At 42.0% G+C, this 26173-nt stretch overlaps 1 protein-coding gene across 2 annotated transcripts; it reads left to right on the top strand.

Annotated features, from left to right (window-relative positions):
- Window positions 1-1747: 1747 nt before the first annotated feature.
- Window positions 1748-17361, top strand: zgc:100829 (uncharacterized protein LOC445149 homolog). Of its 2 annotated transcripts, none has more exons than XM_044222963.1 (8): window positions 1748-1897; window positions 2609-3187; window positions 6645-6789; window positions 7050-7152; window positions 8189-8227; window positions 8327-8380; window positions 9755-10052; window positions 16155-17361. In XM_044222963.1, exons 2-8 carry the CDS (start codon window positions 3001-3003, stop codon window positions 16364-16366), a joined length of 1038 nt encoding a protein of 345 aa, XP_044078898.1. In that variant the 5' UTR covers window positions 1748-1897; window positions 2609-3000; the 3' UTR covers window positions 16367-17361. The 2 variants fall into 2 exon arrangements, with proteins under 2 accessions (XP_044078898.1, XP_044078899.1); XM_044222964.1 differs by having other exon boundaries at window positions 1749-1897; window positions 8327-8368.
- Window positions 17362-26173: the final 8812 nt, after the last annotated feature.

Genomic DNA, 26173 nt, shown 5'->3' with positions numbered 1-26173 from the left:
TGCCAGGGCCGTCAATGTTGAAAGGATTTTTATTACTTTAAACGGTCCTGTACCTTCTCCTCGACCACCTACCGAAAGAAACCACATTAGAAAAACGTCAATATAAAGATGAGTTAAGTTTGTACCTCACACCACAAACACTCACTCTCCTGGGAGGTCGGAGTGCTGGGTCTGGACAAGCTCAAAAGCATTTCTGCAGGACATATGTCTGCCTGGGCTAAGTTGATGGCCTCTCAGTTTCTTGGCCCCCCTGCTGGCCAGGAGGAAGGGTGAAAAAACTGAAGGGGATGTGCTAAATTTAAATGGACTCCAGCCCAGATGCCAACTCAGACTCTGAGGTTGCTCTTCATCCAAGAACCCACATAGAGGATTGGTTAAGGTCATCATGGCTTTGGAAGCACAAGTGCAACACATCGGAACTGGTGATAAATTGTATTTAGTCAAACCAAGACTATCTTTGTGAAAGCACAATGTATTGTACTGATGAAAGCCCATAGAAATCCTTTTACTTTTAATCATGATAGTTTGTCAGTCATGCTACTCAGAAGCACAATGGCAACAATTGCTCACAGGAATGCTGCTAGGGAAGATTAATAGCAGGTTTAGTCTGGTCCAGCTGCCGCACTGCTAGCTGAGAGAGAACTACTTGATCAGATTTTATTGCTGCTGCAGCATGGTCATCATCACCTGAGCACTCCCTGACAACACAGAGTATTATGAATGGCCTGCTACAATGTGCAACATCCTGCCACTTTATACCTTTTGCGTACAAGCATCTGCACACATGTTTGTGGTGTGGTGTTGCTGAGCTTTACAGCATATGTTTGGAAATGCCTTCACTTTAATGTTGCTTCCATTTTTATTCAACTTGTAATTTAGTGCTATTTCTGAAACAGTTAAGCATTGGCTTTGGGGGTGACGTAATTCATAGCAGGCTTCTCTGGCTTTGGCCACTAGAGGATGCTCTTTACCTATAAATGAAAAGGGAAAGGAGAAGAATCACAGAGGAGAAATCTGCCTTTTGCTTCAATGTGGTAGAATTAACAACAGACAAGTAAACAGCTACTTCAATAAATATCACTAAGGCACATGGGCGAGTTTCCCCAGCTTCTACCTACATAGAATATGTACATACAATTTAGAATCACTACATACAATTTAGGCCACTATTTATGGTTTATTGTTTTAACTTTTGCTTGATGGATTAAAAGTCTGTGAACAAAACATAACATTTACACCACCCGAGCTCATGTTTTAATGTCACAGTACCTGGCATTATATCAAGACATCCGTTATTCAAATTTCTTAAAAAGCCATTGTTTAAAGGAAGAACACACAAGAAAGTGTGCGTTCAGTATGTGTAATAATGTGCCATATATCAAATGACTAATGACAAGCTAATGAGGATAATGATATTGATATTTAAGCAATGATTAACTATTAAGTACGCATATGTATAAACTATAACCTTTTTGAGGAAATAAAAGAACAACTGTTGGTTATGCCTATTTAAGAGTTAGTGTTGTCCCATTTATGTAGCAGTTTTATTTTTACATTCACAATTGATTTAGTATTAGTTAGTAATAAGCATTTTTTTGGTGGGAGAGCAGTGACGAAAAAGGAACTTTAGGATTTTCCGCTCATATTTTACATTCATTTTTTTTAACAACTTCTTTAATGTGTGAGATCAACTTCCTGAATTGTTCTCTCTTCCTCTTTTTCAAATAAAGTGTGTGTGAGTGTCAGAGAGAGAGAGGGAGAGGGAGGGAGAGATTATGGAATGCTGTGATGTCATCAGCCCAGTCATACACACAAAGACGAGGAGGACCCACAGGCGCTCAGACTCTCTCAGCTTAGTTAGCATACTCTGCTGTGGAACGGCTGTCTACATCCCACTGTGAGTACTTCAACATATTCTATCCTTCTCTTACAACTCCCTTTGGTTTTGTATCACGCACTTTCTCTGTTCACTTTCCCTGGGTTTCTGTCTCTGCACCCTACAACGTGTTTTGTAGACACCAATCTGTATTCCACCAGTGTGATAGTTCTCAGTCTGAGACAAGCTTTCTTTCTCTCCAAGTGCTGCTTATGTGGTAGCCATTGTTTAACTACCCACTGTGATTGGAGGAGTCCATTTCAATCCCCTTGTTACAGAAACCGGCTCATGCTGTCCTGGGCTATGACCCTGTTTTGTTTTTTATCCTCTTACAACCAGAAACTGACCATGTTAAAATGGAGCCGCTATCTCGTGGGAGTTTGGGGGAGAAAGGAACATGGGTTTGGGAAGGGATGTGTGGTGAGGAGGGGGAGGAGGGAGGTGGGCCACTGATGACAGAAACAGTCCCATTCCTTTGGAATCTCCTCCCATTTTGGGCTACAGTTTTTCTGTAAGTTTAGAAACAGGGTTTGGGCTCTTCCGTATTCATGAAGGGAGGGACAAGATAAACGACTGAAACAGACTAGAACTAAAAAGTTTCTGAATGTGACAAAGGTGGGATCAAGAAATATATAGAACATTGCAACTTTGAGAAAATGTAGAATCTATAGGGCACAACATAATCTTCCAAATGTTTGTTTCAAGTGTTGTCTGTTTTTTTCTCTCTTGTAGATTGTCTCAATATGACCTCCAAAGTCAAAGGAAACTGACAAAGGGTGTAGAGGAGGGGAGGGTGGGGAAGCTGTCAGCCCAACACGGAAAGGAAACAGAATTTTGTGTGTGCGAGTGTGTGAGTGAGTGTATGTATGTATGTGATTGTACAGTATGTACAAAAGTGTGTGTGAGGATGAGCATGCGCCTTGATACATGAAGAAGAGTTTATGTGTGTAAATAAGAGTGACTGTAGGATAAAGAAGCTTCGAAAGTCGTCTTCTGACAACATGAGACTATAAACCAACACCGTCCACCTCAAGAAGCTGCTGGCCAAAGACAACTGACAGCACCTCCTCCCTCTGACGGCTTGGCCAGGTGGTACCAAGTTAACCCACCGTTCAGCCGCCAACATGCTGCAGCAGATTTTAAAGGACATGTACATCGACCCTGATGTGCTGGATGCTCTTAATGAGGACCAGAAAAAGACTCTGTTCCTGAAAATGCGCCAGGAGCAGGTGCGGCGCTGGAAAGAGCGGGAGGAGAAACTAGAGAGAGACGAGTTGGACACTGAGTGCAAGCGAACAAAGCCAAAAAAAGGTAACCACACTAACCCATCACCACCACCTCACCTTTGTTAACTTTTCTTCTTCCTGTTTATCTAGTGCAACAGGGTGCAGCTTCAGGTTTTTCAAGCAAACTGGCCATCACACTTTCAAACAAAGCTTTTGACAGAAAACTCTGTCCCCTTTTCAAGGATTGCATTCTGAATCCTTTTTGTAATGATGTTTGCAGTGTGCTGTGAATTACCTGATAGAGAGTTACAAAGCTTGAGAAGTGCACTGCATTTGTGCATTGGTTGTGACAAACATCCTGTGCTGCTGGACACACTGTCGTTGCTGCAGCTCATGTTCCCCGTCATCTCAACAGCTGTTTGCCGAGACAGGCACAGCTTTTACCAGAAGTCCATTTGGCAAGTTTAAAGTTTCCTAAAATACAAACTTGGGCTAACAAACACCAGCTGCTCCACATTAATGTGTCTGTAATGTTGTAGAAATTGAAACTTGGAAGAGGATATGAAGACAGACAGAAACTTAAGACCATTTATACTTCACTAACATGAAGTTCTATTTATATCCGAAGTCCTAAACAATTACAGCAGATTGACAATGTTGGTGAATTGATGTTAACAACGCACTCACAGATGATGTTAACATTTACACAAGCAAAGTAGATGTCCTGGTAAAATAATATTCACCCTATAAATAAGTGTATTATAAGAGGCATATATTAATAGTATTTTAGAAGTGCTATTATGCTAGTATTTCCATAATAGTGAATGTGAAGTATGTGGCAGTGTGTGTATGTGTTCACATGCACATATTTTGCTGTCAGGCTCTCATTTAGATCATTTTGTTCCCAGTCGCACCACGCAACGTGAGCCCACGAGCGACAGAGAAGAATATTCACTGGGTCAGAGATGTCACTCAAGTCTGGAACGCGTGTTTGATGAAATAGATGGCAACGATGAAAACATCGGCATGATAGACATGAGATGATCTGCTCAGAAGCGACAGTTGGAGTGAACAGTATACATCAGCAATCAAACAAAACAAAACAACCAGAAAGTCAGGAGGCCGCAAGTCTGCCCTGAAACTGGTTTGAGCATGCTACAGAATCTTGCCTGTCTACATTCTCTCTTTGGTGGTAGCAAGTCCTAGTATGGGAAAGGTGTGGTGTAATGACTCTGACATAACAAATTTCTCTATTTTTATAATACAAAGAAGGACTCCTAGATGACAAATCAAACTACAGAGGTTTGGAAGGATACAGCAATATGACTTTAAGCCAGTTAACAGCACACTGCAGTTGGTGCATTAACTCTGATTGACAGTAATGTGATCTGTCTTGTCTTGGCTAATAACAAAGCACTTTCTATCAACTGTGGTGCAGAGTGAGAGAACAGTGCTCTTTCTATCTCTTAATGACCAATGCAGCTGTTCTTAGGAGGCTGGATGGAGACTGCAGGCTGAGATCACATGGTCACAACTCTTCTCCACACAGGCTCCTCACCTATAGTGCAGAGGAAATGGTGGATGGTTTGTGTTTCTGTGTAAAAATAGGAAGTGAGTCAAGACTCAATCCTTCAAACAATTAGCAGGGGGTGAAACAGGAAGTATGCAGGAAATGTATGTGTTTGAAAAACAAAAAGAGAGTCTGATTTTGAGTTTGATCTGGATGGCAAGCTAACATGCTTGCAAACAAGTTTGTTTTTATGCGTAGAATGAAGCAGGCGTCTGTCTCGGCTGCTGTTAACAGCACAGTTTCGGCCTTCATCCTTTACTGATCATGGGGCTTTTGCTGTGGTTAGGCTGGCTTTATGGTAATTAGTGCTCTATGATTATATGCTGGCGTGTTTGTGTGCATGTGTTTATGTCGTATGCAGACTGGTGACATTTACATGAGGCAAAGACAAACTGCACGGCTCAGCTTAGAGTTTCTGTGACTAAACTTTTTTTCAGATTAGTAACCTTGGTCTTGTTCTTCAGATATGGAAAACTATCATCTCTCATTTTAGAAACATTATTCTGTTAACTTGGACAAGGCAGTGCACCACATTGTTGTGTTTTAACACTGCCTATTAAAGTAGGGCCTAGGACATATGCCAACAAATAAATATGGTGTCTTCTAAATGCCCCTATACTCAGCTGACAGGATTTATCTCACCTGCTCCTGACACTAGTGTTGTGGTTTTTCGCTGTCTGTTTGGACTAATAGTTTGTTTACCAAGCTATGTTCTGACTACTGTGTTTTCGGAGTCATCCTGTTATGCCCTACTAGAATGCGATCCACAGGGCAGGCTGGCAAAACCAGTTCACTATGAAAATATGTTATCCTGTTTTCAACCCAACAGGCTCTCACCCTCTGAGCCCACGTGAGCCGGTTTATCTCTATGAAGTAACTTCTGTATGCTCCCAAATATAGTCACAAGGCAGTGACGCTATGTTGTGAAAGCGTGTGTGCCCTATTATACTTGTATGCTTATAAGGACTCAACGCCTCACAAATATTGACCGATAAGGAGAAGCCGTGCGAGGGTGTTAACACCAGATCTCATTTATTGATACTTTGGTTAGAGATTAGGATTGGGTTTAAGGTGGGAATTAAAAGATGGTTTCATGTCAGAATTAGACAAACCCATTGACAATCCATCCAGACAATTCCATTGTCAATGGAAGGTTCTCACAAGTATATTTTTACAAAATGAGGACAGACGAGTCGACTCTGTTTATATCATCTATTTGAAGGTCCTGTCACATACATTTGTGGTCTGCTGTTTGGGCCCCACCAGCTGTTACTCCTGTCTGTCTATAAACAAAAACAGCAGCCTCAGTTCATCAGATTCACATGTAGCAGAATGACTGCTATATCTGATTTACAATGATTTACAGTATTTTCTCACGGCCAGCTAGCTGTTTTCTGTGTGTGCGCTGAAAAAAAAACCTGGTGTTTGTACACAGCCCTGCCTCTGTAAATGGGAAATAAAGTGGCTCAGATGAAGCCACACAACACTATTCCAGCCATTCCAGCCATGATTTGTGTGTCCTGCGGACATTCAGCTTACTTTGTAGTTTCCCCAGATATGCTGTTGTTGTGATGTTAGCTATAGTAGCAGGAGAGTTGTGAGTATCGCTGTCTGGAGCTGGTTTGCTGGCTCTGGGAAACCGTCTCATCTTCTCTGGCTGTTAGCTTCGCAGCAACATTTGTAGCGACAGTTTGCTAACCCACAACCTAGCTAACGTTTGTTACATTACTTGCTGTGTCTTGTTCACTCTATATATTGTTATGGTATTTCTCCAGAATCGCATACCCCACCTTTAAGTGTGATTTCAATGTCTTTCCTGTGAAAATATAATTTTCTGGTTTCACTGTTCATTTATTTAACCCTTCTTTGAGGAAAGGATCTTTGCATAATTTACATTTATAAATATATTCAAACTTTAACTCAATAGCCAGTTAACTCATATTTTGTGTGTTTGTGTGTGTGTTTCCTCCAGCTAACAGTAAGAATGTGAGCTGGCTGCTCGGCCGGGATGGAGATGTGGCAGTCATTGTGATCGGGGAGGTGGATGAGCTGAGCTCCAAATTCATCTGCTCAGGAATTGGAGAAAAGAAGGCGCAGAGTCTTCAGAACAATGCATAGTAATACACCTTTGTTATATAACAGACAGTAATTTGTTAGATTACAGGCAGTGGACAATATATAAAAAATATATACATTACAATACAATATGTAAAAAACGTATTAGTGTATTAGTGTTGTTTACAGACTGCAATTCGAGGGGTTATCAGGCGGTTGTACATGTAATCATTATTATCGTATTATATTAGTATTATTATGCAAGATAATGTGTATACTGTATATATAAAGATATATGATGTGCTCTGATTATGTCTTGCAGCCATCAAACTATCCTGAAGAGCATAAAAACCACAGAACCTGTAATAACAGAGAGAAAGAACCTCCCTCCTAAAACACAACCTGGAATCTCACTCAGTTCAAAGGTGTGTAGCTGTTTGTCTGTGGCCCTAAGAAATCAAATCATGTTGTCTGTCATAGTGATTCTTAAGCAGGGGAACAAAGGTGATTTAGAGGATGATAAAAAAAAAACAGATGTCATACTCTTGTTTCTGTTTTTTCATGTGAAATGAAATGTCTCTTGGCTTTGTTATTATTTGAACAAACAAAACTAAATGAAAACCATTACTTGGTTGAATTATTTACCACTCTATATATGAACATAAACATATAAAGAGATTGATAGAAATTAAATAGATTGAGATTGAGAATTGCTGGTCTGTCAGACCAATTTATACTGAAGTCCTATAATATCCGTTTGTCCTTTAATCTTTGCTTTTTTAACTGATTCTTTGTCTCATCCCCTCAATTCAACACATCTATCTCAAACATAACACTTCCATCACTTCGTTTTCACTTCTCTTGCCTGCAGTGCAGTTTGTAAAAACTATCAATTAGGCTTTTGAGCATTGTTAGTGAAAATCAATCCTCCCCATTAAATATATAACCCTATTAATTTGAGCCTCTATTTTGTGTCAAAATAAGCACTCACTGTAGATTATTTCCAGGGGGTGTGTGTTTGTGTGTGTGTGTGTGTGTGTGTGTGTGAGAGAGAGCTGTTGATTTTGGAGTTAGGGGGAATGTCTCCTTTTTTCACACTATCTTTAAAAAGAGATTTGCTGCGTTGTCATGGCAACCTTGCACACGCTGAGCCAGAGCGGATGGCCTCATCTGGCCTGACCACGATGGTTCTCTGAGCTAAAGCTGCGCGCTGCTCACTCAGTGGAAACACGAGCATCCCCAGCCAGCCGCTGGTTTTCCTGCAGTCACATTAGCACACCCACTGTGTAGATACATTTTAAAATGATCATTTGCAATATTTTTTTTTATATGACTATCTCTAACTCTTAAACTCATGCTCTGTTTATCCCCACTCATTCCAAGTACTGAACTGACTCACAGTTAAGGAGGATGACGTGTCGCCTCTAGTATAATCTAACATGGCACTGTCTCTCTCAACAGGGGAAATGTGAGGAGACGAGCTCTTTACCCCCTCTGCCGGTGAGTTGGAGCAACTGCCTGCTATAAGAATTGTGCTCTCTGCTCTCGGGTTGCATCATGGCCTGTAACAGTCATGTAATGTCTTTGTTAAACCCACAGGTGTCAGTGAGTGAGCATTCATCACCTCCAGCAGCAGAAAAGGTACTTGTGAAAGTAAGAAAGCAGTTGTATGCTCTTATTTATAGTTGCTGCAATCTAGTTTTAGCTTATTTTACTGCTCTTGGTCAACATTCTAGATGGTTTATAAAGAGGAGAACAGTTTGTTTTCTAGTGTCATCTGCACCGAACAACACATTTTAAGACACAGCCTCACATATCCCAGCAAGGTGTGATTAACAGTATAGCAGTCCACTCTTCGGCTCTTTAAAATGTGGCTTTAGAGTGCCTGCGTGTCTTTTCATGGCAGTTCCACCCTCTGTGAGTAACAGGAAATGGTGGTTAGGCCAGCTGTCCCCTCACTCCCAGCCTCTCTGCAGATCATCTTTCTCCCAGCATTCTCCCTCTCTGTGCTCCCGCTCGTCTGAGCTGCCGCACCCCTCGTAGCTCTCTCCGGGGAACAGCTGAACTGAACTGTCCTCCCACTGGCTCCATCATCGCTCCAGCTTTGGGTTGTCTGGGGAGTGTGTGCTCTCCATCTCCCCTCGCTTTCTTTCTCTTCATCTGTTGCTTATGTGCACGCAAATGTGTGTGTGCAGGTGACACGCGCTGCGAGGACAGCTGAATCACAGAGGCAAGGCAGGCTTTCTGGACTGCCCTAGAACAGATGGTTGATGAACTTGATCAGGGAATTAAAACGCCAGAGATGGAGAATGCGTCAGTCGCAGATGGATGGGATTGTGGGATAGTCTCCTGAGGTTTGGGCGCGTGAGCTCTCCTCTGTTCTCTGTTTTTCCTTCCTCTTTGCCACAGAAGGAAATGTCTCTCCCTCACTTCTTATATCTATACCAGACTCTCTATATGACAGGCCCCAATGCATCTCTGGCCAACCCATGCTGATGTGGCAATGAACATACACACCTTAGGAGGTTTGGTCGGTCTGACAGCCAAGAAATCACAGCCTAAGCCAGCCTCCCCTTTACAAGATTCATTATTTTGTTGAATGTCTTGTTTGTATATAGAGTGATTTGCGTCTGGAAACAGGACAGGACTGGTTTTGGTGCTGCAGATGTAGCAGTGGCTGTTGCTAGCGCTGCTGCAGGTTTTCTCCAGTTGATTTAGAGAGGGAAGGAGTCAGCCTGAAGTGAGATTGTTGATTAAGAAGGCGTGAGATCAGGAAGGAAGATTAGCGAGGCAGCTTGATTTCCAAGTCACCTTATAATTTTCTCTCCACACATCCTTAAACTCTTAATCAGCGGTCATAGTTCTGGGTGTTTCATTATGGCGCAGTGTAGTCATTGGAGAACTGTAATTTGGTGAATCATTTATCCAATGATTTAATCAAACATGACAGTAATTCCACTGTATGTGAATTAGCTGTCAACACTGATAGCACTCCTCTGTCCTCTTTTGTCACTCTTCCCTCTGCAGCCCGGGTTAAAATCAGCCAGTGCGACTGAGGAGAAGTCAGTTCCCCAGCCCTCCATCTGCTCCAGGCCTCCCATAAGAGCTAGCCCTGTCAACGTGAGACCAGCTTCCGCAAATGCAGCACCAGGCTCTGTCAACACGAGACCTGGCCTCGCAAATCTGAGGCTGGCCGCCACCCCCACTGCGCCATCAGCTTCCCCCAGCGGCACTGTCAAAATAGACTCTGGAACAGCGTCACCCACCAGAGTTGGCCTGTGCTCACAGGAACCTCAGAATCCCCAGGAATCACAGGGCGGGAAAGGTGAGTGAGCATAGCATGGCGGGTAAGGGTACATGATGGATCTGATGTCAAAATAAATAGGTAAATAAAAATGTATTATTTTAGATATGTTTATAAAATGTTCCTCTATATCCATTAAATGAGCTTTTTCCAGTCCTTGCAGTGTTTCACTTGCTGGCTGATTAAGAGAAATACATAAACAGCAATATCAATGATGGCTGTTGTCATCATAGATAAACACAGCCAATAGAGACATCCCTGAAATTGGGATATCCATATCTTCTGTTATGTTTTGTGTTATGTTAGATGTTACATACTGGAGAAAGACTGGACACAGATGTGGGTTGAAAATCGAGTCCACAATATTGCAACTAGCTCACATGACAATCACCACAAGCCACTGAGCAAACAAGAGAACCCTTTTCCACTGCTTCTTCTCTGAGAGCCAGCCATTATTAGCTGTGGAGAGCTGAGAACCAGTCTGAGCAAAGTTCATACTAGCTAGGTTTCTCAGTACTGCAGCAAGGAAGAAGGATTTATTTCCTCAAACCTAATGTGCTCGCCAAATAGTGCCTCAGCTCACTGGAATCTTTATGGACTGGCAGAGCAAAAAGAGGCCAGCTTAGAGGGGGAAAGTTATGTGACTGGGATTTGTGTCGTGGTGCCACATCTGCCCCCACACACCTGCTTGTTTGGTAGCTTCTCTATTGTCATGGGTGCATGTCGGCAGTGAAATTGTCACTCTAGATTGATTGAGGTGCATGATCATTTGTCCAGATCATGTCTGATGCTAGAGGATAATGGAACACTGGTCCTTCAGCGCAACATTACATGATTTTATTTGTTTAATGTGGGCTGAAATGAGCAATAGGACACCTCCAAAAGTTCATGGTCATACGTGTTAGTGAATGACAATATTTAAATAAAATCTCAGTTTTCACATTTTATTCAGTTTTTCACAAACCAGTGGGATGCTGTATCTGTCTTTTTCTTTCTCTCATTATGTCTGTTATGTGGTCTGTGCTCCTTGCCTTTGTCCATGCAGATGTTCATTATGTAGATAGTAGGGATCTTTTTCAGGCATTTTCTTCATAACAGATATCTAACATGGATATTATTGTTACCAGGTCTTAGTAGTATAGTATAGTACATTGTGCAGATTGCTTCTTATTTGAATGACCATTGTGATTCCTACTGTAGACTTCCCATGTGAACACAGCACCCAATTTCATGAATTGACCAAACACTCATTCACCATACAGTGACCCAGTTATGCAGAAAAATGGGAAGTGCAAGGTTGAAGTTAGCACCATCCAGTGGAAAACAAGGATACTGTAGGGAAAAAAAGTCCAGTTGGATACACCTCATCTCCATAAGGTCCCTCTGCTGGAAAAATGTTCATCCTACAGCACATTCACACTGCAAACACACTGCAACACTTCCTGGAAGTTGAGTTCCTGCAGATAGAAATCAACACACAAAGTAATGGAATGAGTGAATGGCATCACTCAGATTAAGAGCATGTATGTTTTCTAGCACTTGTTAAAGACAGCTGAATAGGGGGGGGGAAATCAATCCTAAAACTATTTCTGGTTTTTTCCTCCCACTCTTTAGTGTCTGGTTCATTCTGAACATTCCTGGCAGTTCATTGTAGATTTTGGAGGCCAGGCAAGTCTCTCCAAACGCCAGACACGAGAGAGCTAACAAGCTCTTAATAATGTCATCAAGAGACAAAATCCTGGAAATATTTGTGAAATCATGTTTGCAGATATTAACTGAACTAGACTGAACTGAACATAGAATATCATGATCAAATAGCATTTTAAGGGAATATGTGCTCTGCTACCGTCAAGTAAGAAATCTTTTTGGGGAGGCATGTGCCGTGAGCTCAGAGCGTTTAAGGTGATTTATCAGTTGGATCAGAAACTGTTTCACAGAACACAAATGACTCAAATCTGGATAGAACGAAGAAACCAAAAGATACAATTCCAGTAAATCGTGGTTGCACGAGCGTGTGTATGTGTGTGTGTGTGTGTGTGTGCCTACACCCACATTAGTGGCTGGATATGAGATCAGTGGGCAATGCCAGGGCAGCGAATAACAGACGAATGTAGGGAAAATGAAAAGAAAGGGAAAGCAAAGGGAAAGGAACAGCTGGTGTGGTGGGAGTTGAGGTGGGCTGAACACAGTGCTGAATAAATGTGTCTGGACAAAAAATACTGACAGAGTGTCTGTCCTTGACAATGGCAGGAAACTCGTTCCAAGGGGAGGAGGAGGCCGACTAGGATAAGGCTCATGCCTCAGCTGTTTTCTTTTGAATGTTGGTAATGACAAGGATTTCTGCATCCTGTGAGCAGAGACTGTGGCCCACACAACAGTTGTAGAAGATGAACTTCATAATCTGCTTTAGTGACATTCATTTGTAGTTACAAGGACCCATTGGAGCCGGTCTAAACTTGTTCTGACCTCCAGAATATAATACTTTTGAATTGAAAAAGTTGTATATGAGATCGAATGCTGTGACAAAAAAAAAAGAAAGAATGACGACAGGATAAAATGTATCACCAAATTGAAAATATCAAGTTCTTGATATTTTTAAGATGCAGTTATCAAATGTCAGGAAAGAGATGTGAGGTTTTTTTAGGGTTAGGGGACAGAATAAGCTTTTAATTTCATCTGAAGTCATCTACTTTATTGTTGTCTGAAATACAGACATCTTATCTTTAGAAATGACTATGTTTACTTTTCATTTAAAGCAATTATTATAAGATATTTTGATTACAGTCAGGAAAAAATCTAATTAAAAATATAATATAGTTGTAATAATAGTATAAGAAATTTGTGTGGAGAAATAATTTAAATACTATTTTAAGCAGAAACCGTGTTTGGTGATTAGTGCAAATGATTTGTTATTTACTAATCCCTCTTTCTCACCATTTTTCTCTTCAGTGTTTATTACCTGAAGCATTTTCTGTGCTGTCAATGTCGCAAGGGGACCTAATTTACTGCAAACTGCAATGATCGGGAAACAGGAAACATAACTGTTTGGGAATGAGGGCGTATAAAATCTGGGTGAAAATTGGTTTAAACCAATCTACTCCTAAAAAACCTGCATATTTTTTATTTAAAATCTGTAATAACTGAAAATTATGAGGCTAAGTGATCACTTGATGCTATGTTAAAGTTATGTCATCTGCATCAAATCGAAAGTGAGGGACACATTATGGGTAATATTTGAGATAATGGGGGAGCATGTAAAGTCAGTGTAAGAGTGAGTCTGGAACTGAACCTAGAGCTGCAGAAATATGTGTTTGTGTGTGTGTCTTATGACTTGAGCACATGTAAGCATGAAAGTGTATCAATCTCCAGCAGCTGGCGGTATGTGTTCATATGTGTGTGTTCGTGTTTATAAACCCATCTCTGTCTGTTGGTCGGCTTTCCTCTCCTCTCTCTTCACCTTCAGAGGAAAGGACACACATTCCAGCGCTGCTTCCCAACTCTAGCCCTGGGCGACGCTCAGCCAGAGCTGATAAGTGACAGGGGCCCCAGCCCCCACACAGGACCCCCCCCCCCCACTTGCTTACACACACACACACACACACACACACACCTCCTCTCCTCCCTGCCCTTCAGTCCACAGACATGCTGCTCGGGAATTCTGCCCTCTGCCCCACTTCTGCCCCCACCTCCCCAACTGACCCCCTCCTCTCTTTCAGCCAGAGACGTGGAGGTCTTTAAAGAGATAGATTGGTCTTTAATTTTTGTGGTAGCCTGGTCAGTGACACTGCCCCCCATTGTCCTCCTGTACATTTACGAGCTGGACTGAGATGTGAGGAGTGGCGTCACGAAAGCTCAAATGGGAGATTAATCAATCTTGACGAGTGATTTAATGCAGAGATTCTCTTCCATTTTAATAGGTGTTTTTTCGCAGGTAGCTTTAATGACTCTTTCTGCTGACGGAGCTAAGAGTGCAGCTGTTGAGGAGAGTTTCAGGCAAAAAGGCGTGGGGTTTGAGCATTTTTTATTGGGTGTGTTAAGACAGGTTAGTCAGGTTACCTGTGGGAAGGTATTAGGGTTTAGCTTCAAGACATACTCTCTCTCTCTCTCTCTCTCTCTCTCTCTCTATATATATATATATATATATATATATATATATATATATATATATATGTACACACACATACACAGTATACATTGAGAGAATGTCCATAACACCAATTCTCCCTCTCCTCCTCCTTCTCTTTCTATCTCTCTGTTTCTCTATTAAGCATTCCACTCAGACCTGCACCAAGGCTCTGAGCTCAAAAAACTCTCTGACCATGAGTGTGTATGTGCCTGTGTCTGTGTTTGTGCGTATCTGTGTGTGTGTGTGCGTGTGTGTGTGTGTGTGTGTGTCTGCGTGTGTGCTCGGTGCGTGCCTGAATGTGTGTCAGCCTCAATTGCTGGAGCCTATCCAAGGTTTCCGTGGTGACCACACAACACAACGAGACAATCAGAGGCAAGCCCACGCAGCGCGGCGAGAGGACATTAACACAGGAACCGAGGGTCAGGGGGCAGAGGAAGGCAGGGCAAGACAGGGGTAGAGGAAGATAAAGAGGAGGGTGGAGGGAGGTGTTAGAGCCATGGGGAGAGGAGCGAAAGGAGAGTAAACAACAATAAACAGTAACACAACCTTAAAGGCTACTTTAGGTCCCTCTCTTTCATGCCTGCAAGACATCAAGAGCTTTAAAGGTTTCCTGGCCCCAGGAGTGCCTGTGTGGTTTTCGCTGTACCCCATCTCTGTGTGTGTGTGTGTGTCTGTGAGAGAGACTGTATGCTATGCCGTGGTCTTAGTGAGAGATGGCTGCATGCGTGACTGAATCCATGAGCAGGACGGCTGTGTGAAGGTTCATGTTTGTGTTTGTGTGTGTGTGTGTGTGTGTGTGTGTGTGTGTGTGTGTGTGTGTGTGTGTGTGTGTGTGTGAGCATGCACGGACCTGAATGTAACATGAGAACGTGCGTGTGTCTTTTAAAATTCAACTGTTAGAAACTGCGTGTACGCTGGTGCATGTTTTCACTTTATTGTGTGTGTGTGTGTGAGAGAGAGAGCTTGTGTGCGTCTGTAGCTGTGCACGCAGGCGCTCTCACATATCTCTGTCCCCCGGGGATGACGCTAAAAATATGTGGCTCCTCAAGCCTTCTGGTGTCTGAGCAGCGTCTGTCTGCTCTCCATTGCTGTCCCTGTGGCCCTCCCTCCCCTCCGTTACTCCTGTTCCCTCCATTCCTCCCTCAATTACATCCTCTTCCAAACACAGTACCTCAGCAAGCGCATACACACACACCAACTACACCCAGCTGTGTCCCTACTACACTTCCACTGAGGATGACCTCTGCTTAGCGAGAGTAAAGGGAGGCGAATGAATAGGAGAAAAAAAAGGTAGAGAAGAGTGAAGGAAAATGTAGGCACAATATTTGGAGGGGGGAAATGATCGAGTGGTGTGGGAAGACTGGATTCCTGCTTTTACAACAATAGCATACATGTGTTGAATGTGTAACTCTCATTGTTTATGGTTTTGACCAGTTTCACAGAAGTACACCGAGTACATCAGTTTAAATTGATTTTCACCTGGATTTTATGTTCTCATGCTCCCAAAAAGGTGTTGTGTTTCCTGCTGCAATAAGACACTAACTGCTGTAGTTTACAGTAAAAAAGGTCCCCTTGTGACAGGCACAGCCCAGAAAATCCACAGTGAAGAGAAAAAATGAGTGAAAATGCAAATGAAGTGATGATTATGTTAAAAAAAAGTTTGATAACAAAAATGTTTTACCGCAGATACAGAGTGTATCACTTAAAACAAAGAAACTCCAAGTGCCATATAATAAACCTCAATACCAACAAAGGTACAAATAAATGTTAAAATCTACTTATTTATATTAAATTTTGAGTTTTGTATTATTGCTTTTAAATCATGTCAACCAATTTTGATATATTCATAATATATACTCCCAATATTTGATTTGTTTACATTTTTTGGCAATACAAGCCTTAAAATAAAGAATAAATATTGATCACCCCTCTGTATATGGCAGGTTGTCACCCATATGTTAGAGCTCTTAAGGAAATCTGACCCTCTCTTTTTTCAGATACTGGTGCATCAGAAGCGTCTCGGAGGGCTGCCTCGGAGGAGGCCGGGTCATCGGGGAGCGCACCAACCTGCGCAGGGCGTGGCCGGGTGGCTCAGCTGATGAAAACCTTCAGCACTGAAAGCACTACAACCCCCTCTCGCGGCATCAAGCCTCCTCTCCCCACCAAGCCTAGCCATTTGCGTCTAACGACCACACCTACTGTCAGGTAATCCTTACACACTGATGCACAGATGCCCACCCAGCTTCACGCATCCCTGTGATTCAAATAAAGCCACACTGGACAATGTCAGACACCTGATGTGGAGCCTCAGCCAGTGGGCTAATGGGATGGAGAACTCCAAAGGTGGCTCTCAGAAATGGTAATGTTCACAATGTTGCTATCACTCCCAAAGCACAGCAATGGAAATGCTTGAATGTAATGGTTTTCTTTTATTTTTGGATGCTGCAGTACTGTAAACACTCCTTGTGGGAAAGAAATTCCAAAGCAATTGATTGCAATGTATATGTATTTGCCAGGGAATTGATCACTATCACATGTATTCACTTTGTTGTTGATGCTTTTTTCCACTTTGTGTAACATGTGGAAAAATACACCCTCATTCCAACACAGTGTTTTCAGTCCAATTCCCAAACCTTGTGCACCCAATATTGTTTACTTACCAATGCCATTATTTTTTATCACTTATGAGACAGTTTGCATTACCTTTGCAGACGTGTGGTTCAGTATTTGTGGTTCAGGACAAAAAGATAGGTATGGGAGGGCATAGTGAGGTGAAATAAGGCACGTTAGGGTTCTCCTTCATCTTGCTGTCTCCTCCCTGGGAATAGCGTAGGGTTGTTTATTTCTCACAATGCAATGTATGTCTCCTTCTGCCACCTGGCAGGAGCCTCACTGCGACCTGTTGTGGACCAATGACAGTGCCAAATGCCTTGTCTGTGGATAAAGATAGACAGTTGCTGCCAAATAATCCAGCTCTTTGTTACTTTTCTTCAATTTGTTCAGTAATATTTTAGAGATGTGTGGTTGTACTTTTTGTTTTTGTATATTTTCTATAGGGAGAAAGACATTTTGTAATGGGATATTTAACATTACTACAATGCTCACTTGTAAAATGAGAGACATTTCTATCTTTAATGTCAAGCTTGTTTGGTGCAATCAAAGAAACAATAAAATTGTGTGACTTGTGCACCTTGTATCTTAAAAGTCTAATTTTGCTGTGTAGTTTTTTTTATACCCCCCCCCCACTCTTTCCTTGTTTATGTAGCTAACTTCCATCCTCATAATTCAAAACTGAAATAAAACATAATTTCTTTTTCATGTCTTGTGGCAAACATTTTAAAGTCAAACATCTATAACAATATTATAATTCTTCTTCTTCTTCAACTGCTATAATCACAATTGCGTACATACATATATATAAATATATATATCTAAAGTGTATCACTTGAATTAGCAGAATGCAACCCACAACACTGACATGCCGCACAGTTTATAGCTGGTTCACTGAGAATATATGCAATTTTTAGATGTCCGGCCTTAGCAAATAGACCTTCATGCTTCAATAGGACCAGTGTAAAATTTTAATTTTAATTTCAGCAGGGCTACACACATCCACCCCCACACTTGTTATTACTGTGCTCACACATTTCTTGCTTCATTTCCAGTAATGCTCCCTACGCTTGCAAATGAAATTGAAATGTTTGCTGATGCTAAAATTGTAAGGCATATTTTCACATTTGTATCTAAAATTTCCATTGCAGATCGCGGATACCTCGGCTAATGTTTGGCAGCTGGCTAATCTGTTTAAAGAAAATCTCCACTGTAACAAATCAGCTCACTGGGGTGAATAAAAGCAACACTCCAACATTATATAAGTTGACGCACCACTCAGTGATTAATGATGAAGTGAGAAATGCCTTCCGCTGCTGTACAGTATCTTCATTACTAAAATTTTAACGGCAAGTAGTGTTTTCTGGTTATGGGTGTTGAAGCAGGAGTAGCACCTGTGTCGTAGGAGCTATAGGATGTCAGATGAAAGTAAGATAGCCTGGGAATTTAAGATGAGAGAGTTTATGTAATTGCCACATGAGACGTTTCCTACCTGTGGCTGGCTTTTCAAAGGAGATAAGATGGAAAGTGAGATCCATATACACACACATACATGCACACGTGTACACAAAGACGTGTGTATGGTGGGGATTCATTGCAATACAATGGCAACCATAGACCTGTAACGCAATACACTAATAGAGTATAATAGGGCACTGCCATCACTGTATTCTCTACAAGGTATACAGTGTGTATTTGTGTGTGTGTCAGAGCATGTGTTATGGAACTGCTGTTGCAATAGTCAGTTGTGTAGTCATTTCAGAGAAGTTCATAGGACTGTGATTCATCAAGACTCTTTCTTTTCTCAACAGGCTGCATTCACAAACACACACTGTACCATCATCATCGCTGTATTTTTCTTTTGAGCAAACGTTTACAAATATCATTACCAGTTATTGTTTTGGTCGAGCTGAATGGGTAAGTGTTCTGCATCTGGAACCAGATGTGTCTCCACTCGACCCTCAGGTCAGATCTAAAAGAGATCCCTCTTTGGCTCTTGCTGTTTTCAAGAAGACATTACAAACACCTTGCAGAGACAAACTGCCACCTTGTTGAATGTAACTATTGTTTTATAGTTACATTAATAGCATGTGTATTGTAGCTTTTCAAAACATTTAGAACATCACAATGACTGAAGATGTATGAAAACTAGTTTCACTATGCTTTTTTTGTTTTGAATATTCATGCTTGCATAAAAATGGCACAGAAGAGAAAGAAGTGGACATACTCTCATTAGATGTAATAATTAGTTGTACACTGTAGTTAGGAAAATGTCACTGCACATACTTCATACATATATCATGTTCAACATGGTATATGATGGACTAGTCAAGATAGTAATATATAAATATTGAAGGCAAAATTGGGGAAACCTGCAGTACAACAGTTCAATAGCTTGGTGTGTTTAGACTTTTTAGTGACATTAAAGTGAAACTAAATTATAATGAATATTCTTTAAATGCTTTATCTAAAACATGTTGATGGTAGCTGTTACAGAGGGTGAAAGTGTGTCTTGTTCACCTCTCCAGTACACATTTCCAAGCAGGGGAAACATATTTCAAGTGCGTTGTGGTTTGACAGTCCTCAGGGAAGTAAAGCACACATATACATGTACTGTTAGCAATCAAATTATAAAAAGTTTTTAAAATACAGAATGCTACTCATCTCAAAGACTTACAACATAACACATCATGAAACATTTAGGGTTCTACTGTTCACACAATGTAGGTGTTTGTGCAACACACTGCAAAATGCTGAAGCATGCAACTGTGCGATGCTGCCTCTGTTTCCCAATGAGCCCAACAATGGCTGTGGCTGTTCTCTGATGCGCAGAGACATCGTCGAGCAGTTTCCAGGAGATATCTGTGGTGAGTCCCTTGGTATGCCCCCCACCCCCTCCTCCCCACACACTTCTCCTCTTCATCCACCGAGCCTGGCCACTGCTGTCGTCAGGGCCCTCCGACGGGAGATAGAAAAGAGGCTGTTGTTGCGTCGCTTCACACTCACAGAAGGGGAAGTGAAGGGGGAAGAGAGGGGGAAAAAACAACAGTGTGGAAGAAAGAAAGAAAGAAAGCTATAATGCGTGCTGTGGCGTTCCACCACACCACCAATAACCCCCCACCCCAGCCCCATCCACAGCACCCCCAGTAGAGAGAGAAAGAGCGAGAGAGACGAGAGAAGAGAGAGGGGCCGGGGCCATGTGATACGCAGAGCATGCGGGCACAGCTTCACCCCCAGGCAGAATGAACGGGGGCCTGCTGTGTCTCTCCTGCATGATTAATCTGGCTGAGGGGCAGGAGGACTGCCACAGCCCTGCCTGCATTAACTCCCTACTCCCCAGGTCCGCATGAACACACACACTAACTCACACACCAGTAGCAGACCCATGGTCAGACACAGGTTGATATACAGACAGTGCTGTGTGGGTGTGTTTAGTTAGTAGAGAATGGTGACTGGCAATGAAGTGGATTCCTATTGAGGTATCAGATTCTGGCCCTATTAAGTTTAACTGTATACTTGTCTTTTGCCAAGGGCACCGTCTCACTGTCGTTTATGCACTGACACGACACTAATCCTTCTGCATGTTGCAGAAGAAGGAACTGTAAAGAGCACCATGATGTGAGGCCGTTCAATAATGTTGGTTTCTAGGTAGTTCTGGGTTTCTGTGAGTCATCCTCTCATGTGACCTCTGTCTCCCAGGCAACATTGTGGATGTTTGCTGGTGCCGGTCTTGTCTTTTGTGTAATTCATATGAGGCAGATGGTCCAGGAAATGTGGCTTACTCTTCAAAATTCTCCCAGACAAAGAGTATTTGGCATGTGATGGTCAAATTTTCAAATCACTATGACAGCTTCTGAGGATTGCACAGCAGGCCTGTCATATTGTCTCACAGTATTACACTCAGCTAATGTCGATGTGATACTGGAAAATAATGTATACTTTAGCTGTCCCTCCCACGTCTGGCAAGACTGATTTCTTCCATAGACTGTCCTGGAATGTTTTAGCCTTGAACCGCTGTAAAGCAGGAAGTGTTGTGGGGACTGGGTATTGTGCAACAGTGGAGACCAAGCATCAAAAGGCAGGCAGAGGGTTAACATCCTGCAGTCCGCTCCACATTAACTGGAAAGGAATGAAGTGTCAAGCATGTTTTCACCACAGCGAGACGGTCAAAACCCTACCCCCTCCACCTCCCACCAACCAGTTACCCCTCAAACCTTCTCCCCCACATCACCCACACACCTCCCACTCCCAACAACCTCCCACAGCCATGACCAAATTATTTTCCAGCCTCCTGAGATTCGCCTTGCCAGACAAAAATCTGCAGCGCAGTCCTGATTCAGTGTGCTAGCACACTCAGCCTCCCTCGTCTCTCTATGTCTTTCTGCCACCACCAAGAAAATAGGTCTTCTTTTCTACCGACTTGGCCTCTGTTGAGATGGCTCTTTGTGTGTTTACTTGACACATGTAGATTGCTACCAGTCAAACAAGTTGCCTTTCTGTGTGTTTACTTTCTTAATTTGAACAGCGACTTGTTAAAGTGGCATGTTTTGCAAGAATGAAATGAATGTAAATCTAAATACAGGTATGGAGCTAGTACAGGTGTTCTGGTTTGAAGAGGCTGAATGAAAGTAATGAATGAGCAACAGAGACAAGGAGAGGGAGGAAGCACAAGACAGAAAAAAAGGACAGACACTCAATGATTGAGAGAATAAGTGAAAAGGGGAGTAGAATGAGAGTGAGGAGAGAAGAACGAGGGAGGGAGAGAGAAAATAAGCCCCACCAGTGAGCAGGCCACACAGCCCTGCCAAACTGCTTGAAAAAAAGCCCCCTCTGTTTTATTTATAGTGCGCTGTATCCATGGCAACCAGAGAGGTCAGGCAAGCTGGGCCTGCGCTTCACCCTGCTCTGGGGATTAGGATTTCACAGAGGTTCTCAGATGTGAGGAAGGTGGGCTAGAGCAGCTCGCTGCTCGCCAACGCAGCCCTCCTGCCTTTTGGTGAAGTCTGGGCCCTTCGAGGGAAGAGAGGGGGAGCAGAAGAGAGTCATGGGAATACTGTGGGAACGGTGGTTTGTGGTGATGGGGCTGGGAGGATGGGGACTAGCACGGAAGGGAAACGCACATGCACGTAAGCAGTTGCATGCAGAGGCTGTGTTGATTAGGTGCCTTCTGTCACAGGAGTTTATTATTTTTTTATCTTAGAGTAGAATTAAAAAAGGTCATGCAAGGTCATGGTAAACTTTCTCTTTTGGCAAGACACATTAAACTGTATATATTATATATATCTATCTATATATATATATATATATATATATATACACACACACACACACATTAGATTAATGTTCATGGTACAAGTACAAGTGAATAAAACTGAGAGAATGATGACCAAAAAATAACTGAAACGATAACGATAACTGAAATGTGAAAAAATGTTGGATCTTCGCTTAAGTTATATCCTTTTCCCTGTTCTCACTAATAATTACACTTTGCCAAACAGTTTCTAAGAACTGAGGCTAATTTACTTTCCTCCCTCTTTTTAAAAATGTTGTGGGCTTGTTATTTTCATCCCAAGAAAGACTCCTTCCAAAACAGCTAAGCCAGATGGAAGGAAGTATTTGGATGTGAGAAGCAAGGAGAGGTAGGGCAAGAGCTAGGGAGTTAGAGAAGAGATGAGGAAAAAGCTGATTGCCCTCCAGGAAATGCATGGTGTGACTACAGCAGAGACCTCCAGATTCCTCCTGGGGCAGAGGACGTGCGTTGCTAGGAGATGGTTGTTGGGCTGGTGTTGCCATGCGTGGATGCTGTTGCCTGTCATGCTCTGATGTGCAGAAGGACAAGGATTCACTACTCTTTCAGGGAGCATGTGTGAAAGGACCTTAAGAGCCATGACAAAAAAAACTGTGGTCCATCATCATCATCATCTGGTACGAGTAATGACTTCCTGCATCTCTAGGGGGCACTCCCAGCACCTGAGTCACAAGACCAACAGAGCCAACTTTTCCTCATTTGAACTGTGACCAATTCAACATTTGTGGTTACCAGGAATAGATATCACAGGCACATGATCATTGTAGCTGCATTGTAGGTGGTCAGTTCGTCATCCTCCTTAGAGCTGAGTATGGTTTATGAGGGGGATGAAGGACAAGGTGTTGAGGTGCAAAGGAAGCAAGGCGTTCAAGTCGCTTGGAAATAACGGGCTTGATTGCTAGAGAGTGGGAGATTGAGGCATGACAGAGGAAAAGCTAGCCAAGTTTGTGCAGCACCAGTCATCAGCAGCACTGGCTTAGATGGTTTACTGTTTGGATTGGTGTAAAACCAAAGTAAAATAAGTTCTAAAAGTTTTGAAGCTTATACGGTCAGAAAAGCAATTCCGAGTGTATTGTTCCAGCGACTCAGCAGAGAGACAAAGCAGGAATATCAACACTTCAGAGATCAGGCAACAATGATCGCACCAGATTACAGAAAAATGTTCCCACACATACCATTGCATAATTGTACACACAGAGTGTGAGATAACACCGAGTGACAGATAAGGGGGTTGTTCATTCAATAAAATAACCATTCAGGTGAACGAAGACCTTGAGATGTGAATCTGAACCACTTTCAGTTTGTACAGTTTTGCCTACCATTTGAAGATGAACTGACATTACTTTTAAATTACGTGTATTAAACTCATTTTTATTATCAATTTATGAATTCTGAGCTTTGAGTTGTTAAACCCATAGATCAAGTAAAATGCGCTCTTGTAACACCATTCAATTATATTTTATGGTCCATCATATTTCTGTAACTCAAATGAAAATGAGTGGTAAATCTTTTTTTCCGCAACCATCTTAGAGTGTGCAAGTTTGCAATTCGATGTCTGCATTTCCTTTGATTTGGCTCTGCTTTTTACTGCATTTCAATGCATTCGAAAACACATGAAAACAACAGACATTTTACAGTATAATAACCTAAATGTTAGCTTTAGTGGAAACTGGGTGGGCATTTCTGAAATGAGAAATTTGAAATAGGGGAACTAACACAGTAGTGGAGTGGATGATGAATATTTAAAAACTTCTGGGACTGAAAGAAATCACTATTACCCACTATTTGTGTTTGGGAATTACCAGGGATGTCATGCCCTATATGAAATGACATTGAGGTAGCAACATAATTACTACAGTGCCCAGTATATTGATACAGTAAGGCTTTATATAAGGTGTGACGTTATGTTCATCTTATTTCTACAGCATGAGGCAGCCTGGCAGTATACTAATCTGTCTCTGTACCATACTGTAGCTATGCAGATATAATATAGTGTCTCTGTGAGCAACAAGATGATTATATACTATAGGTTGTAATGATATTTACACTCACCCAGGTTCACAGGAACTGAATTATATTGCACATTACTGCAAATAGGTTTTCAGGGGAGTCTGCGTGTTAGAGTAAGTAGTGAGACAAGTTCTCCAACCCGAGCAACCAGGTTCAAGCCCCTCCATTGACTCACTGCCCACCTGCTCCGGGCTGCTGTTCTGCAGCCGACCCCGTAGTCTGACCTCCCTGTGGAGGAGAATTTTACTCTAAAATCCTCTACATTCATTTATTTATTGAAGACGGTGATGTAGAAAAGAAAATGCCATGTAAAATGATATCACTATAATTGCTTGTACAAGTAAAAGTAATCCTCTGACATGCATTTCTGTTTTGTAGTTTTCAAAGACTCATTACTTTAACACATTAACAGCCAGCTCAAGGAAGCTTTAACAATAGTTGTTTTTGCTGCTGTGAACAGCTGGTAGTGGGCCTACAGTAGATGTTTATTCCTGGGAATAACCCTCTCTGGTGCACAGGAACTGATACATTACCAGAAGCAACAGCAGCGGTTTGTTTGAAATCAATACAAGAAGAGCTCAGCAGTTAGCATGAGCGCTCACAACCACTTTGGCTGAACAAATGAACAGACTGGTTACCTGCAAAAATTTCATAAAAAAAAAAAAGAGTTCTCAGATATTCTTTCAAAAGCCAATCAGCAGCAAGAACCTTTGAAAGCTTTGTGGGGACAAAGAACAAGGGCACAGAGGTCCTATTTGTCCAAAACTTTTACCAAGTGTTTCTACTCTGCTGATCCATAAAAGCTCAGAAGTGGTGGTAAGACAGAATGACGGCACTTTTATGTGTGAATGCTCAGATGCACAGGGGGATGAAGCAGTGGTTTAGGGTCTGAGGGGCAACAAGGTGATGCCGATCCAATTACTGAAATGCATACAAGGTATTTTGTGCACCAAACCTTTCTGATAAGTGGAGCCCAGTAATATCTACTCTTACTGAACACACATAACTCTGTGGAAGCAACCTGATACAGATACTGTTAGCAGTGGTAGACTGATTCTCCAACATTCACCTCATTTCATTTGATTCAACACCCAACCCAAGAGTTTTCTTCACTCATCTATCACCTACTTATTTCTTCTTCAACTCAGACCAACTTCACTCAACTACAAATTCTACTTAACTATCTGAATATTTGTGATCTCTAGGTTAAGATTTTAGTTTGATATTTTTATTCTTAATCCTAATGAATTTCATACATACATTATTGGGGGACTAATATTTGGAGTTGAGTAAAGGAGGGTACAGGGGATGAGTAATGTTGCAATATACAATGCTTATTAGCATTGTTTTGTATTGTTTTAACATTGTTCATAATTCATTAGATTACATTGCTGCAATAAGTTTCCATATTTACAATTATATTTTCATATCTATCACATATTTATATTTACTTCCTTACTTTGCACTAGAATTTCCAAACCAGTGTTGTATGCTATCCAGTTGTTCATATCAGACGGAATGGAACAAATACACCTGATTTTATTCAACAGCTGTCTGCACAGGCCGTGGTGCTCCTTGGAAAATGAATCTATTGATTTAATATTATTGTGTTGGTCTTTAGCACAATAATTCACTCCTTTGTTCCCTTGGGCAAATTTCTTTCCATTCAAAATAAGACATCTTGTGGCTGCACAACTTTAGAGTGAAATGTCCCCTTTTTCTGTTGTAGTTTTGGCCACACTCGTCTGTGTTTTTCCTTCTGTCCATCTCACTCATTGGTATTGTCCAACCATTCTGTTGATGTCTCTCTCTGTTTTGCTCATTTTTCTTTTTCCTTTCCCAGCACTGGGTGATTGGGGACTTGTGTTGGTCTGTGGAGGCAGGCTGTAGCCAAGGCTGTGAGGGGCTCAACTTGGTTCTGCTCTGGTTCTGGTGCTGGCTGACTAGAAGGCCCCGCGGCTCAGGCCCAACTCCAGGACGGGCAGTAGTGGAACGGACAAAGGACTTCATTCTCTATGGGGGGGAGGAGGGGGGAGGATGGTAGGATGAAGGGGGCGTTAGGAGATGAGGAAAGCGAGAGAGGGAGGG

This window comes from Siniperca chuatsi, linkage group LG14, assembly GCF_020085105.1.
Source record: "Siniperca chuatsi isolate FFG_IHB_CAS linkage group LG14, ASM2008510v1, whole genome shotgun sequence".
Taxonomy (NCBI): Eukaryota; Metazoa; Chordata; class Actinopteri; order Centrarchiformes; family Sinipercidae; genus Siniperca; species Siniperca chuatsi.
This window is presented reverse-complemented; position numbering and strand designations above follow the sequence as displayed.